At 52.2% G+C, this 25,168-nt stretch overlaps 1 protein-coding gene across 2 annotated transcripts; it reads left to right on the forward strand.

The window, feature by feature from the left end:
- The first annotated feature begins 2,049 nt into the window (after positions 1–2,049).
- ATP8B2 (ATPase, aminophospholipid transporter, class I, type 8B, member 2) lies at positions 2,050–24,174 on the forward strand. Of its 2 annotated transcripts, XM_011928221.1 has the most exons (28): positions 2,050–2,111; positions 2,355–2,422; positions 4,656–4,714; positions 5,076–5,189; positions 5,309–5,407; positions 5,707–5,768; positions 5,869–5,941; positions 6,218–6,288; positions 6,913–6,992; positions 8,380–8,538; positions 8,776–8,864; positions 11,540–11,736; positions 15,059–15,267; positions 16,736–16,779; positions 17,056–17,221; positions 17,373–17,561; positions 17,703–17,818; positions 18,140–18,304; positions 18,390–18,501; positions 18,642–18,747; positions 18,890–19,034; positions 19,222–19,405; positions 19,573–19,796; positions 20,055–20,138; positions 20,477–20,722; positions 20,866–21,004; positions 23,471–23,601; positions 23,863–24,174. In XM_011928221.1, the coding sequence occupies exons 1-28, from the start codon at positions 2,050–2,052 to the stop codon at positions 24,139–24,141; spliced, it is 3,672 nt and encodes a 1,223-aa protein (XP_011783611.1). In that variant the 3' UTR covers positions 24,142–24,174. The 2 variants fall into 2 exon arrangements, with proteins under 2 accessions (XP_011783611.1, XP_011783612.1); XM_011928222.1 differs by lacking the exons at positions 2,050–2,111; positions 2,355–2,422 and adding an exon at positions 3,066–3,342.
- The last annotated feature ends 994 nt before the right edge of the window (positions 24,175–25,168 follow it).

A 25,168-nucleotide genomic window follows, 5' to 3' on the forward strand; every position in this document is an offset into this window, starting at 1 on the left:
GAGGGCAGAGGGAGATGCGGCCGCAGCCGCGGGGCTGGAGGGGCCCGGGAGCGGGTGTAGACAGGGGAGCACCGGGGGCCGAGAGTCGGGAGCTGCGGCCAGACGGGACGGAGGTGGCGGCCGACTGGAGAGGAGGGGCTGTCGGGTGCCCGGGGACAGGGTAGAGCGGGGGGCTGTGTGTGCAGGATGGGAGGATGGGGTGCCGAAGGGGCGCGTGGAGAGCAGGAGAGCGGCACGAGTGCCAAGGAGAAGCTCGTGCAGCCTTGGCCAGGGGGAGACCCGCCTAGAGAGTTGTTGGGCGAGAGGAGTAACCGGGACCCGAGGGTTTGGTGCCTGGAGAAGGAGTTTGGGCTGGTAGGCTTTGTCTCAGTAAGGTGGAGGTCTCTGCCTGAGGTAAACTGAGGGTGTCAGGAGGGGCGGTAGCTCTGGGACGTGATAGCTGTGCCGGGAGCCCCTGAGTTCTGTCCTTGGTGAGGGAAGGTGGCCCGAGCTCGTGTTGATGGCCAGTGAGCTGGGGGTCTCGAGTTCCATTTCCTCCTGTTTCCCTGACCTGCCAGCCTCCTCTGAAAGAAGCGGCCAACCTTTGGGGCTTTTGCTTGGAAGGGAGTAGGGACTGGACCTATAGGAGGAGCTGTTTTCCTCCATGGAGCATTGCCTGCTTGCCAGGGCTGGCTATTTTTATCCCAAATGTGGCCGAGAGGGGGCTGGGGCTGGGTGACGGGGCAACGTGGCTGATGGGCCTGACCTGCTCAGAAAAAACCCAGGCTGTGTGAGACTGAGAAGGAAAAGTGAGAGGGGATCCCTCTTCCCAGGTTTCTCCTCCCTTCCCCTTGGAATGATGGCCCCCGCAGAGGGGATGAGGTCTGGGGCCAAGCCTGCTTCCAGTCTCCCCAGGGTCTCAGAGGTAAAACAACTTTCCTGGTCCATATCCAGACTCCTGACTCCTGATGGCGTGTGCAGCTCCTACATTAACTCTTTCATGGGACTCAAACTCAGATCTTTAGGCTGATAAGTGTTTCTTGATCCTTTCCTCCCAAGGGCGGGGCTGCCCGTAGAACTTGTGATGTCCACCCTTGCATCCTTTAACCTCTCCCTGTGCTCCCCACCCTCCTGTGACTCATACTCAGACTGGGTGGAGACCCTGGCTGGGGGCCCTGGAGGAGGGCTTGGCATCTCTGAAATATGGATGAGGTTTTTCTTCCTGAGCCAGGCACCCTGGCCTGCCATAGTTGGAGAAGGTCAGGGATGAAAAGGACTTCTGGTTTTCAGGATTGCCTGACCTGGCGTAAGGGCGGGATCTGAGCTAGCGCAGGGAGAACTGGTGTGGGTGACTGGGCCATGGGCAGAGTCTGTAATTACAGAGGTTGGCCAGACAGGCAATTAGTATCTCTTGGGGCTGACAGGCTGGTGGGGTATGCCTGGTAGGCTAGAGGCAGAGGGAACCAAAGAGGATGAGGAGGTGAAAGGCCTTCCACCCAGACAAGGAAAGAGGAAGGTGACTGGCTGGCAGTTTCCTTTGGGCCAGGCTGGGGAGTAAGGATGAGGCTCTGCCTTGTAAGGCCAGGCCTTGAACCTTTTGGGAGAAAGAAAGGACATGGGAAGGTGGAAGCAGGCAGAGGCCTGTCTCACTGGTGCTCCCTGAGCCTGCATCCTGTGCCATACTGACTGGACTAGGCTTAGGGTGGGATGGAGGGAGGGGCAAACTCCCCACCAGGGTTGGGAAGACCCCTCTGGCAGCCCAGAAGGGTGGCTGACCCAGGCTGAGGGGAAGCTGTTTGGGGACTGTGCAGAAAGTGAGGGCCATGCCTCTAATGTGAGCTCCCCTGGAGGAGGTGATGATGGAAGCCCTAGTAATGGGGGGTGGGGATGGCAGGGAACTTATAAGCCTTTCGAGAAGGGTGGAGCCTGCCCACCCTGTTTCCTGATGCCCTGCCAGGTGTTTCCTGGCTTATGTTCCCTCCACCCCACCCTCTGGGGAAACTGCTTTCTAGTAAGCACAAGCACTACTCATTGCCACCAGAACACATGAGAACCTCCATTGTCCCTGGGATGGACACCTTGAGCGCTGTGCCGCTTTTTTCAATATCTGGCCTCTTCTCCTTTCCCTACAGGCATGGGCTTCTGTAAAGTCTCAGTCCCCCATGTCACCCAAGGGAGGAGCATGATGGGAGGTGGTGGGGAAGTCCTCTCTTTCCCAGGGACCCATCATGGCAGTAAGAGGAGAGACTGGGAAGAGGAGGCTGGAGGAGGGGCAGGGTCAGAGCTGGAGAAGAGGGTCTTCAAAAGAGGTCTCATGAGGGGAGGGAAGGGTTACCCTCAGCTTCCTGACCTCATTCGTCTGTCACTTCTTGCAGGGTCTCCCATGGGATTGCTGGGACCTTGCTGGGTGAGATGGCACTGTGTGCAAAAAAGCGCCCCCCAGGTAAGACAGGCAAGGAGGGGAGATCCCGGGAACCATCAAGAGTGGGTGTTGTTATGGCTCAGGGAGCAAAAGGAAAAGGGACACCTGGTATGGGTCTGAGGGAGGGTAGCTTACAGCAGTCCCTACCAAGCTTAGGGGGAACCTAGGAAACCGAATTCTTCCGCTTGATCCCAAAGCTAGGTTATGTGCCAGGACGGCGCTGAGCACCAGCCCTATGCCCCGAAACACCTGCAGTCTTATCGTGGGGCACCTGCAGCTCCTGCTCTGTGGCCCAGGGAGCTGTGTTCTCATCTCTGCTTGGTCCTCTCACCCCCTCCCTGCTCCCCTCATTTTTCGATCTACCAGTCCTCCTGGTTTTTCCACGGGCGGGGGTGTGTGTGCGTGAAAGCGGTTGCCCCCGACAACGCCGGCAGTCCGCTCACCCGCATTGGCCGGGCCCCCGCATTGGCCGGGCCCGGGGGTGGGAGGGGAGGCGGGGCTCGCGCGCGAGCTTTCGCCTACGCGGCGCGTTGGCAGGCTGCGGCTCCTGCAGTCGGGGAGCGGGCGGGGGCGGAGCCCTGGGCGTGCTCGGCGTGTCCGGGGCCACTCAGCGCACGCTGGCATCTGCCGGGGGGAATGGGGGGCGGCGGCGGCGGCGCAGCTGAGCTCGCGGTGTCCCCGAGCGCCGGCGGCCGGGAGGATGGCCTGGGCTGCGGGTGGGGCGCGCGCCCGACAGCCGGGGCTCCCCTCTGAGCGGCCGTGGCTCCTGCACCTCCCCGGGGGGCCGCCTGGTCGATGCCGCTAAGACCAAGGACGTATAGACGGTCTGTCCGCCCCCACTCAAACCGGGATCATGACGGTCCCCAAGGAGATGCCCGAGAAGTGGGCCCGGGCCCAGGCGCCTCCCTCTTGGAGCCGAAAGAAGCCCTCCTGGGGGACAGGTAACTGGAGGCAGCACCTGGCAGCTCTCCCGCACCCATTATTTCCCCCCTCCAATCCCTACATTCACTTGTCCCCAGCCTTCCCCTACCTCCCCTGATCCTCTTTCCAGACCCAGAGATCCTGGCTCCGAAGGATCCAGTCCCTACCTTCTTCCTTTGCATATGGTCTTTGGTGATTGCGCAGGAGACTCAGCCCAAGGGAGCCCCTCTAGGGAAGTTTATGGGAGTGAAGTGGCTTGGTAGGCAGGGGGCACTGTGGCCTGGGGTTGTTACTGCAGTGTGCTCTGCAGGGGTCCTGGGGTGTGTAGAAAGGGTTCTGGAATGCTGTCTTTGGCTCCTGGACAGGTTTAAGGAATTAGGTTTGCTGCCACCAAGTTACCCCTTTTTGCAGCATGAGGTCATGGTGACCTCCAGGGAGATGGGCTGGGGAATCTATTATAGAACAGCTCCTTACTCTGGGACATGAATTTGGTGCCTGCAGTCCCAGACCTGCAAAGGTTTGGGATAGGTTTACCTAGATGGGTGTCACTAACTGAGTGACAGATGAGCCCTTTAAAGGGAAATGCGTGCAGATGGTACAAGGAAAGTCCAGTTAGAGCGCAGCTGTTTCCATTACATTTCATTCCTCCCTCCTCCATCTCTATCTCAGTCTGCATGACCCATATGCCTGAAACGCCCCCCCCCCACTTTTCTACTTGAAGATGAGCTTTGAAATAAGATGATGTCATTGTGGGCCAGTCAGAAGCAGCTGCTGGTGACATGTGACAAGCAGAGGCTCCTGTAGGGGGAACTGCACGTGGGGCTGGGATGCTGCCGCAGAGCAGCTCCAGGGCACAGTGAGCCTCCTTCTTGCCACCTACCCAGCCCTCCAAATTAGGGAGACAGCAGTACTGCTACTAGATCTGCAGTGGTCCCCGGGGGAAGGAAACTTTACGTTTTCAGCACTACTTCTTGATTATGACGATATATGCATTAATAATAGCAAAAGGGGCTGGGGAATCCCAGGACTGTCAGTGGCTAAGATTCCTCTGGAGTGGGGGTGGGAAAGACAAACTGGGTGCTCCCAGTGGAAGACTGTGAAGGTTGGTGGTGAGGAAAAGAGAACATATCCTATATCCTGTGAATGTAACCTGGAGAGCCGTGTGGTCAGGCTGCTGGTGAGAGGTGGACTGGAGGGAAGAATTTGATGGCCCCCTCAGTTGTGGAGCTAACTCCTTAAAATGATATTCTGTGGAAAAAAACAGGGAACCCCCACAAAGTGTTGGTCCAGACCTCAATTTGCTCCTCCTGACTGCAGCATCATTTTGTTGCAGAAGAAGAAAGGAGGGCACGGGCTAATGACCGAGAATACAATGAGAAATTCCAGTATGCGGTAAGTGACTCTAGACCACCCGTTCCCTCTCTCTGTTTGGAGAGGGGAAAGGAGCAAGGACAACCTACCCTTGGGACTGAGGGCTACCTGGGAAGAGTGCTTGGGGGAGGGGAAGGCAAGCTCCTCAGCCACTCTCAATCTGCTACAATGCTGAATTTTTCATGCCTTCACCTGTCAGTGAAGCAGAATACATTGACCCCCTTGAGACTCCCTTCTCTCCTCCCCTTTCCCCCTCCCACACCTCTGTTTGCTGGCTTTTGGGGTAGAGGTCTGGGGAAGTATAAAGATGGGGGAGGCAGCCTCAGTCTGGTTCTGGGTTGGGGCTGGAGGCTGCTCATTATCTTCTCTCCTACTGCCATAGAGTAACTGCATCAAGACCTCCAAGTACAATATTCTCACCTTCCTGCCTGTCAACCTCTTTGAGCAGTTCCAGGAAGTTGCCAACACTTACTTCCTGTTCCTCCTTATTCTGCAGGTAGGTGACCCATAGTAGATTTTTTGCAGCTCCCCAAACTGAATAAAGCCAAGGAAGAGGAAAGGGAGTGAAGGCATCAGATGGGGCCTCAGACGCATACTTCTCTTTTTTTTTTTCAGTTGATCCCACAGATCTCTTCCCTGTCCTGGTTCACCACCATTGTGCCTTTGGTTCTTGTCCTCACCATCACAGCTGTTAAAGATGCCACTGATGACTATGTGAGTTGGTTTCATTCCTCTGTTTTGTCCCAGTCACCCACCCCTACTCCAATCCCCACCCCCAACTCACGGCCACCTTCATCCAGCACAATTTCTTGGTGACCTTGACATCCCTTACCCGGTCCAGCTAGATCCCTGATGTCTTTTTGCTGAGGATGGGGAGGGGAAGTCAGGGAGTGAATTGGTTTGTGATGGGGTATATATGAGGCGTTACCTAGCATCCTCTGAGTTCTACTGATTAATGAATTCCTTCGAGGCGAGGGAAAGTGTCTTACCTTTTACAGTTTTCTTCTTTTCAGTTCCGCCACAAGAGTGATAACCAGGTGAATAACCGCCAGTCTCAGGTGCTGATCAATGGAATGTGAGTGCCTGTTGGAGACAAGAGCTCTGGGGAGGAAGGGGGTCTCCTAGGAACCTCTTTAGCTCCTGACAGCCTCTTCACTGTCTTCTTGTTGCCTCAGCCTCCAGCAGGAGCAGTGGATGAATGTCTGTGTTGGCGATATTATCAAGCTAGAAAATAACCAGTTTGTGGCGGTAAGGGACAGGGTACCCCTCTAGGCTGGTAGGGTTCTTCCTCTTCTTTGTCAAAAAGGGATGAATCTTTCCTGATTCACTGTTGCCTCGTAAACACCCATGGCAGGAAACTTTCTCACATCAGAGGCTTCTGTGTCATGCTGATATGCCTGGGACTAGCCATTTAGGCATCTGGAACTAAGCAAACCAAGAATGCTTGGATGAAGGAGCGACCATCACAGCCCACTGGGGGTGGAGGTTTGCATATTTGGACTTCTCATTAGTTTTTCTCTCTAGGCGGATCTCCTCCTCCTTTCCAGCAGTGAGCCCCATGGGCTGTGTTACATAGAGACAGCAGAACTTGATGGGTAAGTGGCATGCTCAGTGTCAGCCCTCTCCTTCTGTCTCTTTGGAGGTAAAAAGATTGTCTTTGAATGACGTTCTCAGGCCTGGGCTTTGTCTGAATTTGGAAAAATTAGGGTAAGAAAAGCTTTGGATGGGATGTGTAAAGTGTTATTCGGCCAGTATTTGCTGGGCTAAGCACAGTCTTTGCTGGGCTAAGCAGTTATACACCATGCTTAGGTGTCACCAGGTAGAATTTAGAGGATGGGGAAAGGTGGGCATGGTGACTCACTCCTATAAATCCTAGCACTTTGGGAGGCCAATGTGGGAGGATTGCCTGAGGCCAGAAGTTTGAGATCAGCCTGGGTAAGATGGTGAGACTTCGTCTCTACACACACACTAAATAAATAAAAAATAAATAAATAAATAATTTTTAAAATTAGCTGGGTATGGTGGTTTTAACGCCTGTAATCCCAGCCACTTGGGAGGCTGAGGTGGGAGGATTGTTTGAGCCCAGGAGTTCGAGGCTTTAGTGAGCTATGATTGTGCCACTGCACTCCAGCCTGGGCAGCAGAGCAAGACCCCATCTATGAAAAAAAATATTTAGAGGATGAGGAGGGATCGGGGACTCAGGGATACTGTCCTTCCAGTGAGACCAACATGAAAGTACGTCAGGCGATTCCAGTCACCTCAGAATTGGGAGACATCAGTAAGCTTGCCAAGTTTGATGGTGAGTCATTTTGGAGGAGCAGCCTGAAGGTAGAGGAGGGGCGTTGGGTTTTGCTTGGGGGCATTAAATTATACCTTTTCCTTTGGACTTTTTGTTGTTGTTATGCAACTTCCTGGACTGTTTTGGGGAGGGGAGTGTTGGTAATGTCATTTGGCTCCCTCTTGATTGTGAGTTGATAATTATTTCAAGGGAACTTTGTGGCTGATAGCTTCCCACTTGCTATGCATGTTGAGAGAAATTCAGCATATTCTTTTTGCTTATTAGCTCGGAATAATAATATATGTTCCTTGTAAGACAAACCATACAAAGTGTATAAGAAAAAGTGAATGGAGGTCAGTACCATGGCTCACACCTGTAATCCCAACACTTTGGGAGGCCAGGGTGGGCAGATTTCTTGAGAACAGGAGTTCAAGACCAGTCTGGTCAACATGGTGAAACCCTGTCTCTGTTAAAAATACCAAAATTATTAGCTGGGCGTGGTAGTGCATGCCTGTAATCCGAACTATTTGGGAGGCTGAGGCGGATGAATTGCTTGAACCTGGGAGGCGGAGGTTGCAGTAAGCCGACATCGTGCCACTGCACTCCAGCCTGGGTGACAAGAACGAAACTCCGTCTCAAAAAGAAAAAAAAAAACATGTAAAAATTAGCCAGGTGTCATGGTGCGCATCTGTTGTCCCAGCCACTCGAGAGGCTGAGGCATGAGAGTTGCTTGAACTAAGGAAGTGGAGGTTGCAGTGAGCCGAGATCACGCCACTGCACTCCAGCCTGGGCAACACAGCAAGACTCTGTCTCAAAAAAAGCAAAAAAAAAAAAAGAAAATAGCTCTTCCTTCTTCTTCTACCCTGCTTAGGTAGCCACATTGACAGTCAGTATGTGTTCATCCAAACTTTTCATACATGTTTGTACAAACAAATATCAGGTCATGCTGCTGCTTTTTTTTTTGAAACACTCCGTTGCCCAGACTGGAATGCAGTGGTGCAATCTTGGCTCACTGCAACCTCTGCCTCCCAGGTTCAAGCGGTCCTCGTACCTCAGCCTCCTGATTAGCTAGAATTACAGGTGCCCGCCACCATGCCTGGCTCATTTTTGTATTTTTAGTAGAGACAGTTTTCGCCATGCTGGCCAGGCTGATCTCGAACTCCTGATCTCAAATGATCTGCCCATCTTGGCCTCCCAGAGTGCTGAGATTACAGGCATGAGCTACCGTGCCTGGCCTGCTTCATTATTTTCCTGAAGAGCTGCATCAGCTCACACTCCCACCAGCAGTGTGTGGATGGGCCCTTGTTCTTGCATCCTCTTCCCTCAGTGCATTTTCTCTTTGTTGTATTGTCTTGTGGTCAGGCTGTAGACTGGACCTTGAGCAGTGGAATTTTTGTCTCCTGTTCAGGTGAAGTGATCTGTGAACCTCCCAACAACAAACTGGACAAATTCAGCGGAACCCTCTACTGGAAGGAAAACAAGTTCCCCCTGAGCAACCAGAACATGCTGCTGCGGGGCTGTGTGCTACGAAACACCGAGTGGTGCTTCGGGCTGGTCATCTTTGCAGGTGAGCCTCATAGCATCCAAAGAAAGAAGGGTAAGAGGGACCCAGCCAGCCCTCCCTCAGGAGTATGGGATGAGGTGGGAGAATACCTAAGGTAAAAAACCTCCAGCTCTGTATACAGGCCTTTTATCCAGCCAGTGTCTCTGTTCCCCCCTGGTGTCCTGCAGTCTGGGGATCAGGGCAGAAGCCCAGAGGCAGATGTGTTATTTGGCTTTCCCAGTCCTTCCCATTTTTTTCCAGGTCCTGACACTAAGCTGATGCAAAACAGCGGCAGAACAAAGTTCAAAAGAACGAGCATTGATCGCCTAATGAATACCCTGGTGCTCTGGGTAAGGTGCCCCACATCTGGTCCCTGCCCCTGCCCTCGGCTTCTCCCTGGGCAGTAGTCGTCCTTTCCTCTCTCTTCTTTGGGCAGTAGTCTTCAAATTTGGCTTTAAAGCCACTAGCAGGTCAGCTACACAAAGGCAGTGTTTATTTTAGGCTCCTTTTAGTTGGAAGATGTTATTTAAAAAAACTTTAGGAACGTGCATGAATCAACAACTTAAAGCTAAAACAAATCATCCCTTCTCTGATTCCAGTTCTGATGATGACTTTGTAAAGCATGTGACCTTCTGTTTGCTTTTGCCAGGGACAAGGAGGCCTTCATGGGGATGGAGAGGGAATTAAAAGAAAAATTTCCATTTGGAAGAGGTTGGCAGGGTCTTTTCCCCCCAACTTCTAAGAACGAAGGATCCCAAAGGAAAAGTTTCTGTTTTGGTTTTTGGCAATTCCTGAATCCTTCTCTTGTTTAGCTAGAAATCTGAACTCCTTGTTGGGCTCTCCTCCCCTTCCTGTGCCCTGACTGTCTGCTGCCTGCCCGCTACATGCCAGCTTGCAAAGGCTGGGGCCAGCCTCTGGTGAGCTGGTTTCCGCTCTGGCTTTAAAGGGTGTGCAGAAACCCAGCCTGGTGGGCGTGGTTGTCTATCACATAGGGGGCTCCAGTCGCCCCCTGGTGGTCATTGGGCACCAATCTCCTATTTTGTTTCAAAGCCTCAACAGTGGAGGCAGCTTTGGAAATAGATGTAGGAAATTGGACAGTGGTCTGGTTTTTTACCAGTCTCTCCAGAGACTCCAAAATTTATAAGATTTTTGACTAATCAAGAAATCTAGACCAGGAGTGGTGGCCCACACATGTAATCCCAGCACTTTAGGAGGCCAAGGTGGGAGGATCATTTGAGCCTAGGAGTTCGAGGCCAGCCTGGATACCATAGTGAGACCCTGTCTCTACAAAAAATGGAAAAATTAGCCAGGTTTGGTAGCATGCACCTGTGGTCCCAGTTAGTCTGGAGGCTGAGGCGGAGGGATTGCTTTCCTGGGAGATTGAGGCTGCATTGAGCTAGGATCATGCCACTGCACTTCAGCCTGGGCAACAAAGCAAGACCCTGTTTCAAAAAAAGAGAAATCTACGTTTATGAAGATATAGTTTGTTTCCCAAGTTTAAAAAAAAAAGGCAGTCTATGTGAGATAGTGAACATTATTGTGGCTTGGCATTTTTGTTGGCTTGTGGAGGCCTAGCCCAGATGAACAGATGATTTACAGTAAGTTTTGTGGTATGTTAAAAGTAGCTCATACCCACTCTTACCAACTTTGAGGACTCTGGAAGGTTTCAAGGTGCCAGACTGGGAGCTAATCAACTATTTCAGTTTCTTCATCATATAGATAAAATGATAGTCAGACAGAAGGCCACATGATAATTGGTAACAGACTAGAACCTGTCACCAGTTCTGAGCTTTTTCCAGTAGAGCAGGGGTTTCCAATATTTTGACCTCCATGGGCCACGCTGGAAGAAGAATTGTCTTGAGCCACACATAAAATACACTGACACTAACAATAGCTGATGAGCTTAGAAAAAAATAATTGCAAAAAGTAACTATTTATTTATTTATTTATTTATTTATTGAGACGGAGTCTCACTCTGTCACCAGGCTGGAATGTAGTGCAATGTCATGATCTCGGCTCACTGCAACCTCTGCCTCTTGGGTTCACATGACTCTCCTGCCTCAGCCTCCCTAGTAGCTGGGATTACAGGTTCCCGCCACCATGCCTGGCTAATTTTTTGTATTTTTAGTAGAGATGAGAGATGGGGTTTCACCATGTTGGCCAGACTGGTCTTGAACTCCTGACCTCATGATCTGCCCGCCTTGGCCTCCCAAAGGCATGAGTCACCGCACGTGGCCTTTTTTTTTTTTTTTTTTGAGACAGGGTCTTGCTTTGTTGCCCAGGCTGGGATGCAGTGGTGCGATCTTGACTCACTGCAACCTCTGCCTCTCGGGTTCAAGCAATTCTCATGGCTCGGACTCCTGAGTAGCTGGGACTACAGGCACCCGCCACCATGCCTGGCTAATTTTTTTGTATTTTTAGTAGAGATGGGATTTCACCATGTTGGCCAGGCTGGTCTTGAACTCCTGACCTCAGATGATCTGCCCGCCTCGGCCTCCAAAGTGCCGGGATTGCAGGTGTGAGCCACCGTGGCCTTTTTTTTTTTTTCTTTTTGAGACGTAGTCTCGCTCTGTCACCCAGGCTGGAGTGCAGTGGCGCAATCTTGGCTCACTGCAAGCTCCGCCTCTCGGGTTCACGCCATTCTCCTGCCTCAGCCTCGCGAGTAGCTGGGACTACAGGCACCCGCCACCATGCCTGGCTAATTTTTTTGTATTTTTAGTAGAGACGGGATTTCACCATGTTAGCCAGGATGGTCTCGATCTTCTGACCTCGTGATCCGTCCGCCTCAGCCTCCCAAAGTGCTGGGATTACAGGCGTGAGCCACCGCGCCCGGCCTCTCATAGGGTTTTAAGAAAGTTTATGAATCTGTGTTGGGCCACATGTGGCCCAGAGACCACAGGTCGGACAAGCTTGCACTGGAGCATCTGAGCTTTTGAGGGCTCAAGGGATGAATACATCACAGATGCACTTGGTTTTGAGGGCTTCCTACATGTCAGCTTTGCCTGTGCTTCTCATTCCTCCCCAGATTTTTGGATTCCTGGTTTGCATGGGGGTGATCCTGGCCATTGGGAATGCCATCTGGGAGCACGAGGTGGGGACGCGCTTCCAGGTCTACCTGCCGTGGGATGAGGCAGTGGACAGTGCCTTCTTCTCTGGCTTCCTCTCCTTCTGGTCCTACATCATCATCCTCAACACCGTTGTGCCCATTTCACTCTACGTCAGGTATGTGCCTTCTCTGCCCTGGGGTTTCTCCAGGGAGTCAGGTGGTCCCATAGAACTTTTGTTTTCTATGAAGATGAAGTCCTTGAGAAGTAACTTGAAGTCCTCTTCTTCCTGTACCGTAAACATTTGATGTTATCTGTTTATCTTTGTGGGCAGAGCAAACTTTTTACCACAGTTTCCTGGTACTTGGAACTGTATTAGAGAAAAAAAATATATTGATTTATTCAGCACCTGTTTATTACATGCCTACTGTGTACAAAGAAGTGTGCTAGGTGCCATCACACATGAAAGATGAATTAGGAATGGATCTCCTTCCTTCTAGGTGCTTACGTCTAGTAAAGGAAGGAAAATCTAAACACATTATAAAACAAAATAGGAACCAGTGCTGTAGAACTCAACCTAGAGTCTTCTGTGTAAAGCAAGGGGATACAGAGATGTATTAGGTAGCCTCTGCCTTCAGCAGCAGCAGATGGATGGGTCGAGGAGGGGAGATTTGGACAGTGTCAGACTGAGATACCATGTGGGAGGCACAGGGTGCCGGGGGGCTGGGAGGGTGTCGCTCCCTAGGCAGGTAGGCAGGGAGGGAGAGATGGCATTTGCTCTGGGCTTTGAGTGGTGATTGGGCTAGGCGAAGGTGGAGCCACAAAGGAGAGGAGGAAGAGAGGGCTGGAAGCATAGGCGTGGAGATGAGAGCCTGGGAATGGCCTATGGAAATAGTTGGCCAGGGTCTTGGGCCAAGAGCGAGAACTGGAAACATAGCTTGCTACTGATTGTGGAGGCTTTTGAATCTTTGCCTGTGGACTTTGTACTTACTAACCATTAAAAATTATTAAAGAGACCAAGCACGGTGGCTCACGCCTGTAATTCCAGCACTTTGGGAGGCCGAGGTGGGCAGATCACGAGGTCAGGAATTCGAGACCATCCTGGCCAACATGGTGAAACCCTGTCTCTACTTAAAATACAAAAATCAGCCAGGTGTGGTGGCAGGTGCCTGTAATCCCAGCTACTCGGGAGGCTGAGGCAGGAGAATCGCTTGAAACTGGAAGGTGGAGGTAGCAGTGAGCCAAGATTTCACCCCTGCACTCCAGCCTGGGCAACAAGAGCGAAACTCTGTCTCAAAAATCAAAATAAAGCAAGCAAACAAAAGTTTTTGAAGGAAGTGAAAAGAATGTATTCTGTATTCTAAAAATGCATTCCAAGTGTTACAGCTCTTTTAGAATTTCTCTAGCAGGTTTTCCGGTTTTCACTGGAGCCCCTCCCCCACAAAAAGAAAAAAAAAGCATTCTAAAAAAAAATCTAAAGAATGCTTTAGGAAGTGTTGACTGGCAGTGGTGTACAGCATGAATAGGATCAAGGCGACATCTAGGATGTTTGAGGTAAAGAGAATGTTAGCAGGGACAGGCCAGTGAGAATGAAGGGGAGGAGGAGGAAGAGGAGGCAGGAAGAATGGCCAGGGGAAAGGAACTTTCTTGCTTAATGTCTTGCCCTTGAGATAAGGGAACCTGTGACATTTTTAAGGAAATGTTTTATGGAGGTGCTGAAAACTTGTCCTGTCTCCCATCTTTTGTTCATTCAGATTCCCCAGAATTCAACTCGTTTCCAGCCTCCAATCTTAACTGCTGGTGATAATAAATAGAACATACAGCATTTCTCTGCTGAGGGAATACAGTTTAGGCTTTTCCAGGGTGTGAAAAGGAGAGTCAGAAGGTTCTGGGTTTAGTCCTGTCTCCTCACTGGCCATGTGACCTCAGGAAAATCCACAGTCACTCAGGGCCTCACTTGATCTCAGTTTTCCCGTGTGAAACAGGGACAGGAGTACTTGTCTCACCTTTTAATAGGATGTCTTGATATAAGATACTGGCTTAGAAGATAACATTTTAAACTTAAATGACTGTACAGTTATTGGGTGGTAGCCTGCTCATCGTGACTGTTGCCACTCCCTTCTGCGTTACTATTTAAATGCCTTTTTGCTTACAACCTAATTTTGTTTTCCCACCTATGGGCTTTTGCTATCTGTGTTTTGTATCTCCGTTCACTTGAAGCCCTTGGGAGCAGCTAAAACAGTTTTCTTTCTCAGTCTCATCAGGTCACAGTGTGTATGTTTGGGGGAGACTGAGAGGGGGTTGGAGAGCTGCGTGAGGAGAAGGCTCTTCAGAATGTGAAGACATTCCCATTTGCCTGGTAATGGGATCCTGATAGGAGCCTTAGTCAGGTGGGAAGCAGAGCTCCGGATGTGGCCCCATTGCTTGGCTGCACTGGACCTAAACATGGCCCTTTCTGGAAATGCTAACAGTGCATATGATTAGCAAAGAAGAGGATATGAACAGACCTGGAGATGTTAAAGACACTATATTGGCCTGGCACGTGTAATCCCACGTGGTGGCTGTCGCCTGTAATCCCAGCACTTTGGGAGGTGAAGGTGGGAGGATCTTTTGAGTTCAGGAATTCAACACCAGCATGAGCAACACAGCAAGATCCATCTCTACAAAAAAATGAAAATTAGCCCGGTGTAATGGTGTGCACCTGTAGTCCCAGCTACTCGGGAGGCTGAGGTGGGAGGATTGCTTGAGCCCAGGAGTTTGAGGCTACAGTAAGCTATGATTATGCTACTGCACTCCAGCTTGGGTGACAGAGACCCTAGCTCAAAAAACAAATGCTCTAACAACAGCCACCACAGAGCGCTGTGCCGTTGTGAAGTGGTGGTATTCTGCAGATGCCTAGGGCCCTCTGTATCTGGAGTCAGCACCTCAGCCCTGCCCCCTGTTCAGAATCAGGGACGTAGCGCTGCGAGCCCAGGGTGGAAGGAGTGTACCCTGCCTGTGCTGGGACAGTGAGGAGTGGGCTTCAAGCCTACTCCATTTCCCCTCCCTGGTGCGGCCCCTCTTTGAGGTGGCGTCTGTGTTGCTGTGGCATGCACAGCACCCTCATTATTTCTCTCTCTTTTTTCTCTCCCCTCCCTCTGGCACTTTCACTTGTTTTACTCTGCATGGTTTCTGTATTATTAGTACTGAGGTAAGAACTGGCCAAGTGCCTTGTCTACAGCCCCTTCTCCTCCTTTGCTGTCTGTCCTGCCCACCCAGGCCCTTTGCCCCTTCTTGTCTGGAGAGCGTCAGGAGGGTCGGGTCGGGGCATTCCTCTGCTGGCTGTGTGCAGCCGGCTCCACCTTCAGGCTCTCCTTGCCCTTTCCCACCCAGGTTTCTGTGCCCAGGTGTCTTCTCCGTTCTCGTCTCTCCCCAGGCGGAGGGCCTGCAGCGAAGGCCCGTGCGGGTGGGGCACCTCCTCCCCTTCCCGACCCAAGCTTCACCTCTTGTCCCCTGTGCAGTGTGGAGGTCATCCGTTTGGGCCACAGCTACTTCATCAACTGGGATAAGAAGATGTTCTGCATGAAGAAGCGGACGCCTGCAGAAGCCCGCACCACCACTCTAAACGAGGAGCTGGGCCAGGTGGAGTACATCTTCTCCGACAAGACGGGCACCCTCACCCAGAACATTATGGTTTTCAACAAGTGCTCCATCAATGGCCGCAGCTACGGTATGGTGGCACCACTGGGGCCTGGGGGCTTGCACCTCGCCTAGAAGGACAGTGGAACTGGGGCCCCACCGTTTCCTTAACATTGGTTTTTTCTTCCTTCCTAGTTGGGTCTGAGGGGCCTCGAAAGGGTCCATCCTGGCCAGGCACAGTGGCTCATGCCTGTAGTCATAGCACTTTGGGAGGCTGAGGTGGGAGTACTGTTTGAGCTCAGGAGTCCGAGACCAGCCTGGGCAACATAGTGAGACCCCATCCCTACAAAAAATTTAAAAATTAGCCAGGTGTGGTGGCATGCACCTGTGGTCTCCGCCAGCCAGTGACTCAGGAGGCTGAGGTGGGAGGATCACTTGAGCCTGGGAGGTCAAGGCTGCAGTGAGCCATGATCCTTTTACTGCACTCCAGCCTGAACGACAGAGTGAGGCCCCGTCTCTTGAGAAAAATTCACACACAAAGAAGAGGTCCATTCTGTGTCCCATGTCAGGAAGCAGATCCTGGCTGGGCGCAGTGGCTCATGCCTGTAATCCCAGCACTTTGGGAGGCTGAGGCAGGTGGATCACCTGAGGTCAAGAGTTCAAGACCATTCTGGCCAACATGGTGAAACCCAGTCTCTACTAAAAATACAAAAATTAGCCAGGCGGGCACCTGTTATCCCAGCTACTTGGGGGGCTGAGGCAGGAGACTTGCTTGAACCCAGGAGGCGGAGGTTGCAGTGAGCCGAGTTTGCGCCATTGTACTCCAGCCTGGGCGACAAGAGTAAAACTCTTATCTCAAAAAAAAAAAAACCAACAAAAAAAAATTAGATTCTGAGAGTCCTCCCCTGATGCCCTGACCCTGGTCTCAGCTCCAGGAATTAGGGGAGCTCCTTGGCCGTTTGAAGTGAGACACTGGCCTCTGGGCTTCCTGGCCAGGCGGAACCCTGCTGCACTCTCCCCTGTTGCTGCTCAGGGTCCTTGTGAGTCTGTGGAATGTGGCTGTGGTTGGACTTCCAGTGTGGCCCTGCCTTAGTGGCCTGTGGCTGTGCTGCTGGGATGGCCTGGGGCAGCATGTGGGGCTGACTTTTATGCAGAGTGTGGACCCCTCTTGTAACTGCTTTCTGTACTGACCGATGCCTTTCAGTCAGTGTCTGAGCCTTGTCTGCTGCACAGGTCTAATGGGTGCAAGGAGGCCTGGGAGGTGTGGAATTGGCGCTGCCGTAAGGGGAGTGCCACCTAGGGTGGAGACAGGGATGGTGAGCAGTGGGTGCCGGGGCTCTTTCATGGCCAGGCCTTGGGGTTCTAGGGTCTAGGGTGCCTGCTGTCTCCTATCCCGCAAGGTCAGTAGTGTGACTGAGTGACTCACACTGTGACAGCTGCTCAGCGATTAGGGTTGAGGGGCTCAGAGCCTGCGGGGATTCTGTGTTGGAGGTGTTTTTCCGTGCTCTGGAGCTCTCTGGCTCTGACATTGCTTCTTTTTCTGCCCTGGCTGTATGTAGGCGATGTGTTTGATGTCCTGGGACACAAAGCTGAATTGGGAGAGGTAAGATTCAGTCTCCCTAATTCTATGTGCCAGTGAAACAGGGTGCCTGGCCAGTAACAGTTAGTGTAATCAGGAGTGATGTGCTGTCTGGATAGGAAATGGAAGCTGCTTGGAGAAATGGGTGTTTTAAGGCAGAACTGGTGATGACGGAAGTGGAAATTTTGAGGTCCACCGTGGACAGGAGCCGACTGAGACTTGGGAGGGCAGGGATGAACGCTTCCCCGGGATGCAGCCTGGCACCCCAGCCTTTCCTAAGAGCCTTCTTACGTGTTCCAGAGGCCTGAACCTGTCGACTTCTCCTTCAATCCTCTGGCTGACAAGAAGTTCTTATTTTGGGACCCCAGCCTCCTGGAGGCTGTCAAGATCGGGGATCCCCACACACATGAGTTCTTCCGCCTCCTTTCCCTGTGTCATACTGTCATGTCAGAAGAAAAGAATGAAGGTGGGCTGAGGAGCCGGCTCGCACTCTTCCGACCTGACTCTGCCCTTGGGCTCTGCTCTCCTCTGCAATGTGGCTGGGCTGGGGCTTCCTGGGCGGGGCACATGGCTGAGAGAGGCCACTTATATCACGTGTATTCTTCCTCCCCACCCAGGAGAGCTGTACTACAAAGCTCAGTCCCCAGATGAGGGGGCCCTGGTCACTGCAGCCAGGAACTTTGGTTTTGTTTTCCGCTCTCGCACCCCCAAGACGATCACCGTCCATGAGATGGGCACAGCCATCACCTACCAGCTGCTGGCCATCCTGGACTTCAACAATATCCGCAAGCGGATGTCAGTCATAGGTGAGGCCAGGACTGGGGTGCTGGGGCGTTTGGGGGCAGCATTAAGGCCTGGAATGGGTGAAGTGTGCCAGGTGACTCTTGATGTGTTTAGGTTGCCTGTCTGAATTTCTCTGGCACTTTCTCTACCTGCCCCATTCATAGTGCGGAATCCAGAGGGGAAGATCCGACTCTACTGCAAAGGGGCTGACACTATCCTGCTGGACAGACTGCACCACTCCACTCAAGAGCTGCTCAACACCACCATGGACCACCTTAATGTGGGTGTGAGGAGAGGAGAGGCCAGCCTGGGGGTTCTACTCTTAGTGTGGGGGAGGCGGCTTGTATGTTTTATTGTGTAAATCTAAGGTCTACAACGTGATGTTTTGATGTGTATATATAGTGAAGTAATTACTACAGTCAGACACGTTAACACATCAGCCAGCTCCCATAGTTACCTCTTTTTGTGTGTGTGGTGACAGTCCCTAACTGTGGAATGTGGCACACGCCCAGTCTACAGTGCAGGATTATTCATTGTCACCCTCATGCTGTCCATTAGCTCTCTAGACTTACCCAGGTGTGCCTTTCCACTCTGCTTCCAGGAGTACGCAGGGGAAGGGCTGAGGACCCTGGTGCTGGCCTACAAGGATCTGGATGAAGAGTACTATGAGGAGTGGGCTGAGCGACGCCTCCAGGCCAGCCTGGCCCAGGACAGCCGGGAGGACAGGCTGGCTAGCATCTACGAGGAGGTTGAGAACGACATGATGGTACGGGCTGTGGGACGGGCCAAGGGTGGGCACGGAGGGCTCATGCCTGCGACTCTTGTGCCAGGAATCCTTGTGGTATTTTCAGCTGCTGGGTGCAACGGCCATTGAGGACAAGCTTCAGCAAGGGGTTCCAGAGACCATTGCCCTCCTGACACTGGCCAACATCAAGATTTGGGTGCTAACCGGAGACAAGCAAGGTGAGAGCCCAGCAGAGCAGAGGCACTTGCAACTGACAGTAGCCCTGTTGGACCCTTGCATGGAGCTGAGGACATCAGGCAGGCGAGTGTGCTGACCTTGTTGGGTGCCTGTCCGTAGCTCCTGCGTTCTCTCTTGGTAGAGACGGCTGTGAACATCGGCTATTCCTGCAAGATGCTGACGGACGACATGACCGAGGTGTTCATAGTCACTGGCCATACTGTCCTGGAGGTGCGGGAGGAGCTCAGGTAAACAAGAAGCCTAAGGGAGGCGGTGCTCTGCATTGTGCCCAGGGCTCAGGTGGGGGTTTCTGGACCCTGTTTAGGCTTGAATCCCTGCTCCCCACTGCCGTCCTGAAAGACCACAAGCGTATCATTTCCACCTCGACAGGAAAGCCCGGGAGAAGATGATGGACTCATCCCGCTCCGTAGGCAACGGCTTCACCTACCAGGAGAAGCTTTCTTCTTCCAAGCTAACTTCTGTCCTGGAGGCCGTTGCTGGAGAGTACGCCCTGGTCATCAATGGTCACAGCCTGGTAGGCATCGCTGTCCTTAGCTTGGGCAGTATCTTTTCAGGGAGCACTTCTGTCCAGGGCTTTTATATCTTGTTTTAATTTCCCCTGACTTCAGAGAAGACTCTGGTCTCAAAGGGGACTGGGAGGAGCTGAGACTCCCAGGTGTCTCCTGGAAAGACTGGCTTTCTCAGGTTTCTCTGTGCTCCAGGCCCACGCACTGGAGGCGGACATGGAGCTGGAGTTTCTGGAGACAGCATGTGCCTGCAAAGCTGTCATCTGCTGCCGGGTGACCCCCTTGCAGAAGGCCCAGGTGGTAGAACTGGTCAAGAAGTACAAGAAGGCTGTGACGCTTGCCATTGGAGACGGAGCCAATGATGTCAGCATGATCAAAAGTGAGTGTGGGCTGTGCAGGTGTGTAGGTTGGGCTTGAGGCTGGGGAGGGGCCCACTGGGGTCTCTGGACTGCAGAGGAATGATGGGAAGGGGGTTGTAACTTGGTAGGCTCTAAAGTGTGTGGCCGGTGGCCGTCTTCACCCTCTTGTCATCTCTTGTCTCTGCAGCGGCTCACATTGGTGTGGGCATCAGTGGGCAGGAAGGGATCCAGGCTGTCTTGGCCTCCGATTACTCCTTCTCCCAGTTCAAGTTCCTGCAGCGCCTTTTGCTGGTGCATGGGCGCTGGTCCTACCTGCGAATGTGCAAGTTTCTTTGCTATTTCTTCTACAAAAACTTTGCTTTCACCATGGTCCACTTCTGGTTTGGCTTCTTCTGCGGTTTCTCAGCCCAGGTAATAAGTGTTCCCGGTCCACTGTAGTGCAAATCTGTTAACCTGAGTGCAGAGGTTCTATCTGTCTTGTTTATCACTCAGTCCCCCAGGGCCTAGCTATTTTCTGGTACATACTTTTTAAAAATGCTTATTAAAGGAGGAGAGAAGGAGCCTGAGAAAATTTCTTAGGGTTCTCTGTATGTGACATCAGCTGTCTTCCTGTGCCTGATGTGTAGCGAAGAAAGGTTGCATGCTCCCTTGCTCCCTGTTCTCTTCCAGACCGTCTATGACCAGTATTTCATCACCCTGTATAACATCGTGTACACCTCCCTGCCAGTCCTAGCTATGGGGGTCTTTGATCAGGTATGGGGGTCTTTGATGATCAGATGGGATGCGGGGAAGGTCACTGCTTGAAGGAGTCACATAGACGTGTGTGACACTTGTGCCCATTGTCTGTGGCCACTGGGAAGGCAGTTCTTTCAGCTGGGGAAGGTGTGGCTGGTTCTCCCTCCTGGTTGCAGCTGATCTAGAACTCTCTTGGGTTGCTGAACTAAGTTAGACTGGAGGTGGCTGGCTTGAGGTTGGTTCTAGCTGCCAAAGACTTTGGAAAGGAGGAGGCAGGGACAGAGTCTGCCCTTGGCCTTGTGGAATCAAAATGGCAACCTCTGAGGCCCCCTATGCTACATGGTCCTCCCACACAGGATGTCCCTGAGCAGCGGAGCATGGAGTACCCTAAGCTGTATGAGCCGGGCCAGCTGAACCTTCTCTTCAACAAGCGGGAGTTCTTCATCTGCATCGCCCAGGGCATCTACACCTCCGTGCTCATGTTCTTCATTCCCTACGGGGTGTTTGCCGATGCCACCCGGGATGATGGCACCCAGCTGGCTGACTACCAGTCCTTTGCAGTCACTGTGGCCACATCCCTGGTCATTGTGGTTAGCGTGCAGGTATGAGGCCGTCCAGGAACACCCCTCTTCTTTGGAAGGAGTGAGCCTTCTGTCCCTGGGGCTGTTGTGGGCACCACAGTTCTGTTTCTGGGGGAAGGGGTTTTTAGAGGGTGCGCCTGCCTGATTATGCCTACTTTCTGCAGATTGGGCTGGACACAGGCTACTGGACGGCCATCAACCACTTCTTCATCTGGGGCAGCCTTGCTGTTTACTTTGCCATCCTCTTTGCCATGCACAGCAATGGGCTCTTCGACATGTTTCCCAACCAGTTCCGGTTTGTGGGTAAGTCCCCGTGGCCTCCTTGAATCAGTGAGGAATCACAGCTGTTCCGGGACTAACAGGACGGTCAGCCAATCTGCACATTTCAACATTTCTTATGTGCCAAGTATTCTGTGAGGAGGTGCTAAGGGAATATCAGGTTATATCTGACACAGGCCTTGCCCCCAAAGAGCTTTCATATCCATGAAAGTGAAGAACAGCCCTGCTAGACCATGGAAGGCCAGGCTTCACGATCAGTAGAGTTGCTTTTGTTGAGTTAGCCAGGGATAGTTCCAGAGAGGGGGCTGCTGTGAGTGAGGCAGGACTGGGGAGTCAGATTCCAAGTTGGAGAGCTGGAGGTGTTTGTAGGGAATGGGTAGGGAGTGGAGACTGCTCCAGCTAGAATGGGCAAGAATGCTCATTGAGAAGCAGTCGGGGAGAGGCTGGAAAGGTGGAGCATTTGAGGTGTCAGAACGCCAGGCTGTCAGGATTGTATCCAACTTGCTGGGAGTCTTGATTCATTTATTTAGAGGAAGAGGAGGGAGCAGCATCAAAAGACTGCCTGAGAAAGATGAAGCTGGTGTTGATGTCCAGCAAGGAAGTTACCAGAGTGACCAAGTGCGAACTGGTTCAGAATTGGTGCCACGGTGGCAAAGAGGTGGGAGGTATGAAGTGAAGGAAGTATTTACAGATCTTGGCATTTGCTTCAGATCTGTTTGTTCATTTATCACACAAGCATTTTTTTTTTTTTTTTTTTTGAGACAGAGTCTTGCTCTGTCGCCCAGGCTGGAATGCAGTGGCGCGATCTCTGCTCATTTCAAATTCCGCCTCCCAGTCTCAAGCGATTCTCCTGCCTCAGTCTCCTGAGTAGATGGGACTATAGGCGCCCACCGCCATGCCTGGCTAACCTGGCTAATTTTTGTATTTTTAGTAGAGATGGGGTTTCACCGTGTTAGCTAGGATGATCTCAATTTCCTGACCTCATGATCTGCCTGCCTTAGCGTCCCAAAGTGCTGAGATTACAGGCGCCCGGCCCACACAAGCATTTGATAGCACCTAGTATGTGACCCGTTATTCTGAGTGCCGGGGTGGGGTGGGGAGGCAGCAATTAACCAACAAGTGGAAGCGGTTGTCCTCCTGGATTTTATATATGAGAGAGACAGATAATTTATACATGAACAGATACAATGTCTGGAACTAATAAGTCCTTTAAGAAACATCAAGTGGGCTAGAGAGTGACAAGCATTGTTAGCAAAGACCTCTTGTGGAAGGGACATTGGTACAGATACTTTTTTTTTTTTGAGACAGAATGTCACTCTGTCGCCCAGGCTGGAATGCAGTGGCATGATCTTGGCTCATTGCAAACTCTGCCTCCTGGGTTCAAGTGATTCTTCTGCTTCAGCCTCCCAAGTAGCTGAGATACAGGTACCTGCCACCACGCCTGGCTCATTTTTGTATTTTTAGTAGAGATGGGGTTTCACCATTTTTGGCCGGGCTGGTCTTGAACTCCAGACCTCAGGTGATCCACCCACCTTGGCCTCCCAAAGTGCTGGGATTACAGGTGTGAGCCACTGTGCCCAGCTGGCACAGAGAAATCTGAATAAAGGGAAAAGGAGACTGCCATGTGGCTCTCTGGGAACCGTCAATCCAAAAAGAGGAAACAGCAATATATATAAAGGCCTTCAGCCCGGGCCTGGGAGGAGGTCTTCTGCACGTGGAGCTGGGGAGGAGTGGAGGAAATGAGCTGGAGGGTGGGGGTGTGGAATCAGTCTGGATTATTTAAGCCCTTATGGGTCAGAGGAAGAACTTTGAATTTTTAATATTAATCTAAATGTGAGAGGAAGCCATTGGAGGGTTTTGAGCAGAGAAATACCATAGGCTTACAATGTTTTTAAAGGGCCACTCTTACAATTTTGTGGATAATAAAGTGTAGGGGGCAAGGGTGGAAATGGGAGACTAGTTAGGAGGTGAGAGTCTGATGAGGGCTTAGAATAGAGTAAAAGGCCGTGGGATTCCAGAGATGTTTTGAAAATGGAACCAACAGATTGAATGTGGGGTCCAAAGAAGAGAGAAAAATGAATCAAGGTAAAAAACAAAACAAAACAAAATTTTAAAAAGAAATGAATCAAGATCCGTTGCGGGGTTTTATAGTTGGAGCAACTGAATGGGTTGTGGCATTTCCTGAGCTGAGAAAGACCCAGATCAGATCTGGGGGAAGGAAGCAATAGTTGAGTTTGGGCCACGGGAAATTCGAGATGCCTGGTGGATGTTCAACAGACATGTCAAGTCTGGCAGTTGAAGCAGCAGGTCTGGAGCTCTGAGGGAGTCTGGAACTAAATTTGGAGATCTACATTTGGAGGGTGAGCCTAGAGAAGCGGGAAGCCAGAGGTGACTTAGGCTTTGAGAGTGGGGAAGTGGAGCTGCCAGAAATGGGAATGGGGAATGTCCGCCTTGTGACTCCCAAGGCCACCGACTCCTCTCCATCCCCAGGGAATGCTCAGAACACCTTGGCCCAGCCCACGGTGTGGCTGACCATCGTGCTTACCACGGTCGTCTGCATCATGCCCGTGGTTGCCTTTAGATTCCTCAGGCTCAACCTGAAGCCGGATCTCTCTGACACGGTGAGAAGCTGGGCTACCTGCTGTGGGAGGCAGAGATGGGATGGCCCGAAAGGCCTCGTGTGAACACTAAGGGGCTCTGTGGGGCCGTGTCGCTGCTCAGTGTGTTGGTGCTTATCTGCTCTTCCTGGGGACAGACACCGTGTGCAGCTGGCCGCGGAGGCCTCTGTGTCAGCCTGGTCCTGGGTGCTGTGGGTCCCTTCTCCTTGGCGATGTCTGACACCTCCACGATGACGGAGGGCTCTTCCCTGTGCCCCTCTGCAGGTCCGCTACACGCAGCTGGTGAGGAAGAAGCAGAAAGCCCAGCACCGCTGCATGCGGCGGGTTGGCCGCACGGGCTCCCGGCGCTCCGGCTATGCCTTCTCCCACCAGGAGGGCTTCGGGGAGCTCATCATGTCTGGCAAGAACATGCGGCTGAGCTCCCTCGCGCTCTCCAGCTTCACCACCCGCTCCAGCTCCAGCTGGATTGAGAGCCTGCGCAGGAAAAAGAGTGACAGTGCCAGTAGCCCCAGCGGCGGTGCCGACAAGCCTCTGAAGGGCTGAAGGCTGAAGATGGAAGCCCTGTGCCAGTGACCAGATACCCTGTGCCAGTGACCAGATGCCCTGTGCCAGCGACCAGATGCCCTGTGCCAGCGACCAGAGCGCCCAGGGCTGGCCAGTCACTGAGGGAACAGTGTCTCGGAACTGCTGGTCCTCACTTCTTGCCTCCTGTCCCCCCGGTAGACTCTGTCCTGCTGGTCCCACCACACATGGCTGGGACATCCGTTCCCAGCTGCAGGCCCTTCCATCAGCTGGGGAGCTAGAGGGAGCAAACCCAAGGGCAGAGCAGAGGCTGAGGCACGGGGAGCCAGCCCCAGTTGGGGACCAGATGTGGAACCAAAAACAAGAATAAACTGTGAGAGATCGCGTCTGCCCCTGCCCTGCCTGGGACCCACAGGGAGACTATAATCTCCTTATTTTTTTACTCCTACTCCCCAGAGGGGCCCTAGTGCCTCTGTTCCTGAATTACACAAGAATGTACCATGCCGGGAAGCCAGAGACCTGCGGGGGCCTCGGCCCCTCACATTGTGTATGTCTCTCCTTGATTTGTGTTGTGTCCAGTTTGGTTTTGTCTTTTTTATTTGGCAAGTGGGGGAGGCTTTTATGTGACTTTTATGTTGTGGTTGGTGTCTGTCTTAACTCTCCTGGGAAGAGGAGGCTGGCACACACTGGGATGCCGCAGCCTGGCCGGCTGTGGGGTGGTTTGGGAGGATCCATGTCGGCTGTCCCTGCAGTGACCAGTGCTCTGTGGGACAGAGGAGCTGACCAGGGAAGGAGGTACCTATCAGCAGAGGGTGATGGGAGAGTGTAAAGGAGGGTTTGGTCCTGTCTGCTTCCTCACCTTGAGAGTAAAGTGCTGCCCTCTGCCCCTAACACACATACATATCAATTCCTGGATTCCTTAGTCCTGCTGGCCTTGGGCTGGAGCCTAGGAAGGTGGCCCCCAAATCCTTAGTGAGCTAAAGCTGGGTCTGAAATTTGGTCGGTGGGGAGGGGTAGTTTTCTTTTCTTTTTTCTTTTTCTTTTTTCT

This window comes from Colobus angolensis, unplaced genomic scaffold, assembly GCF_000951035.1.
Source record: "Colobus angolensis palliatus isolate OR3802 unplaced genomic scaffold, Cang.pa_1.0 Scaffold77, whole genome shotgun sequence".
Lineage (NCBI taxonomy): Eukaryota > Metazoa > Chordata > Mammalia > Primates > Cercopithecidae > Colobus > Colobus angolensis.

What these genes read in the sequence shown, in the direction of transcription:
- ATP8B2 (XM_011928221.1), top strand. Translation starts at nt 2,050, where the DNA reads ATGGACACCTTGAGCGCTGTGCCGCTTTTTTCAATATCTGGCCTCTTC. An exon ending in CCCATTTCACTCTACGTCAG is followed by an intron (nt 11,737 to 15,058) that starts GTATGTGCCTTC and finishes TCCCCTGTGCAG; the next exon opens with TGTGGAGGTCATCCGTTTGG. An exon ending in CTATGGGGGTCTTTGATCAG is followed by an intron (nt 20,139 to 20,476) that starts GTATGGGGGTCT and finishes CCTCCCACACAG; the next exon opens with GATGTCCCTGAGCAGCGGAG.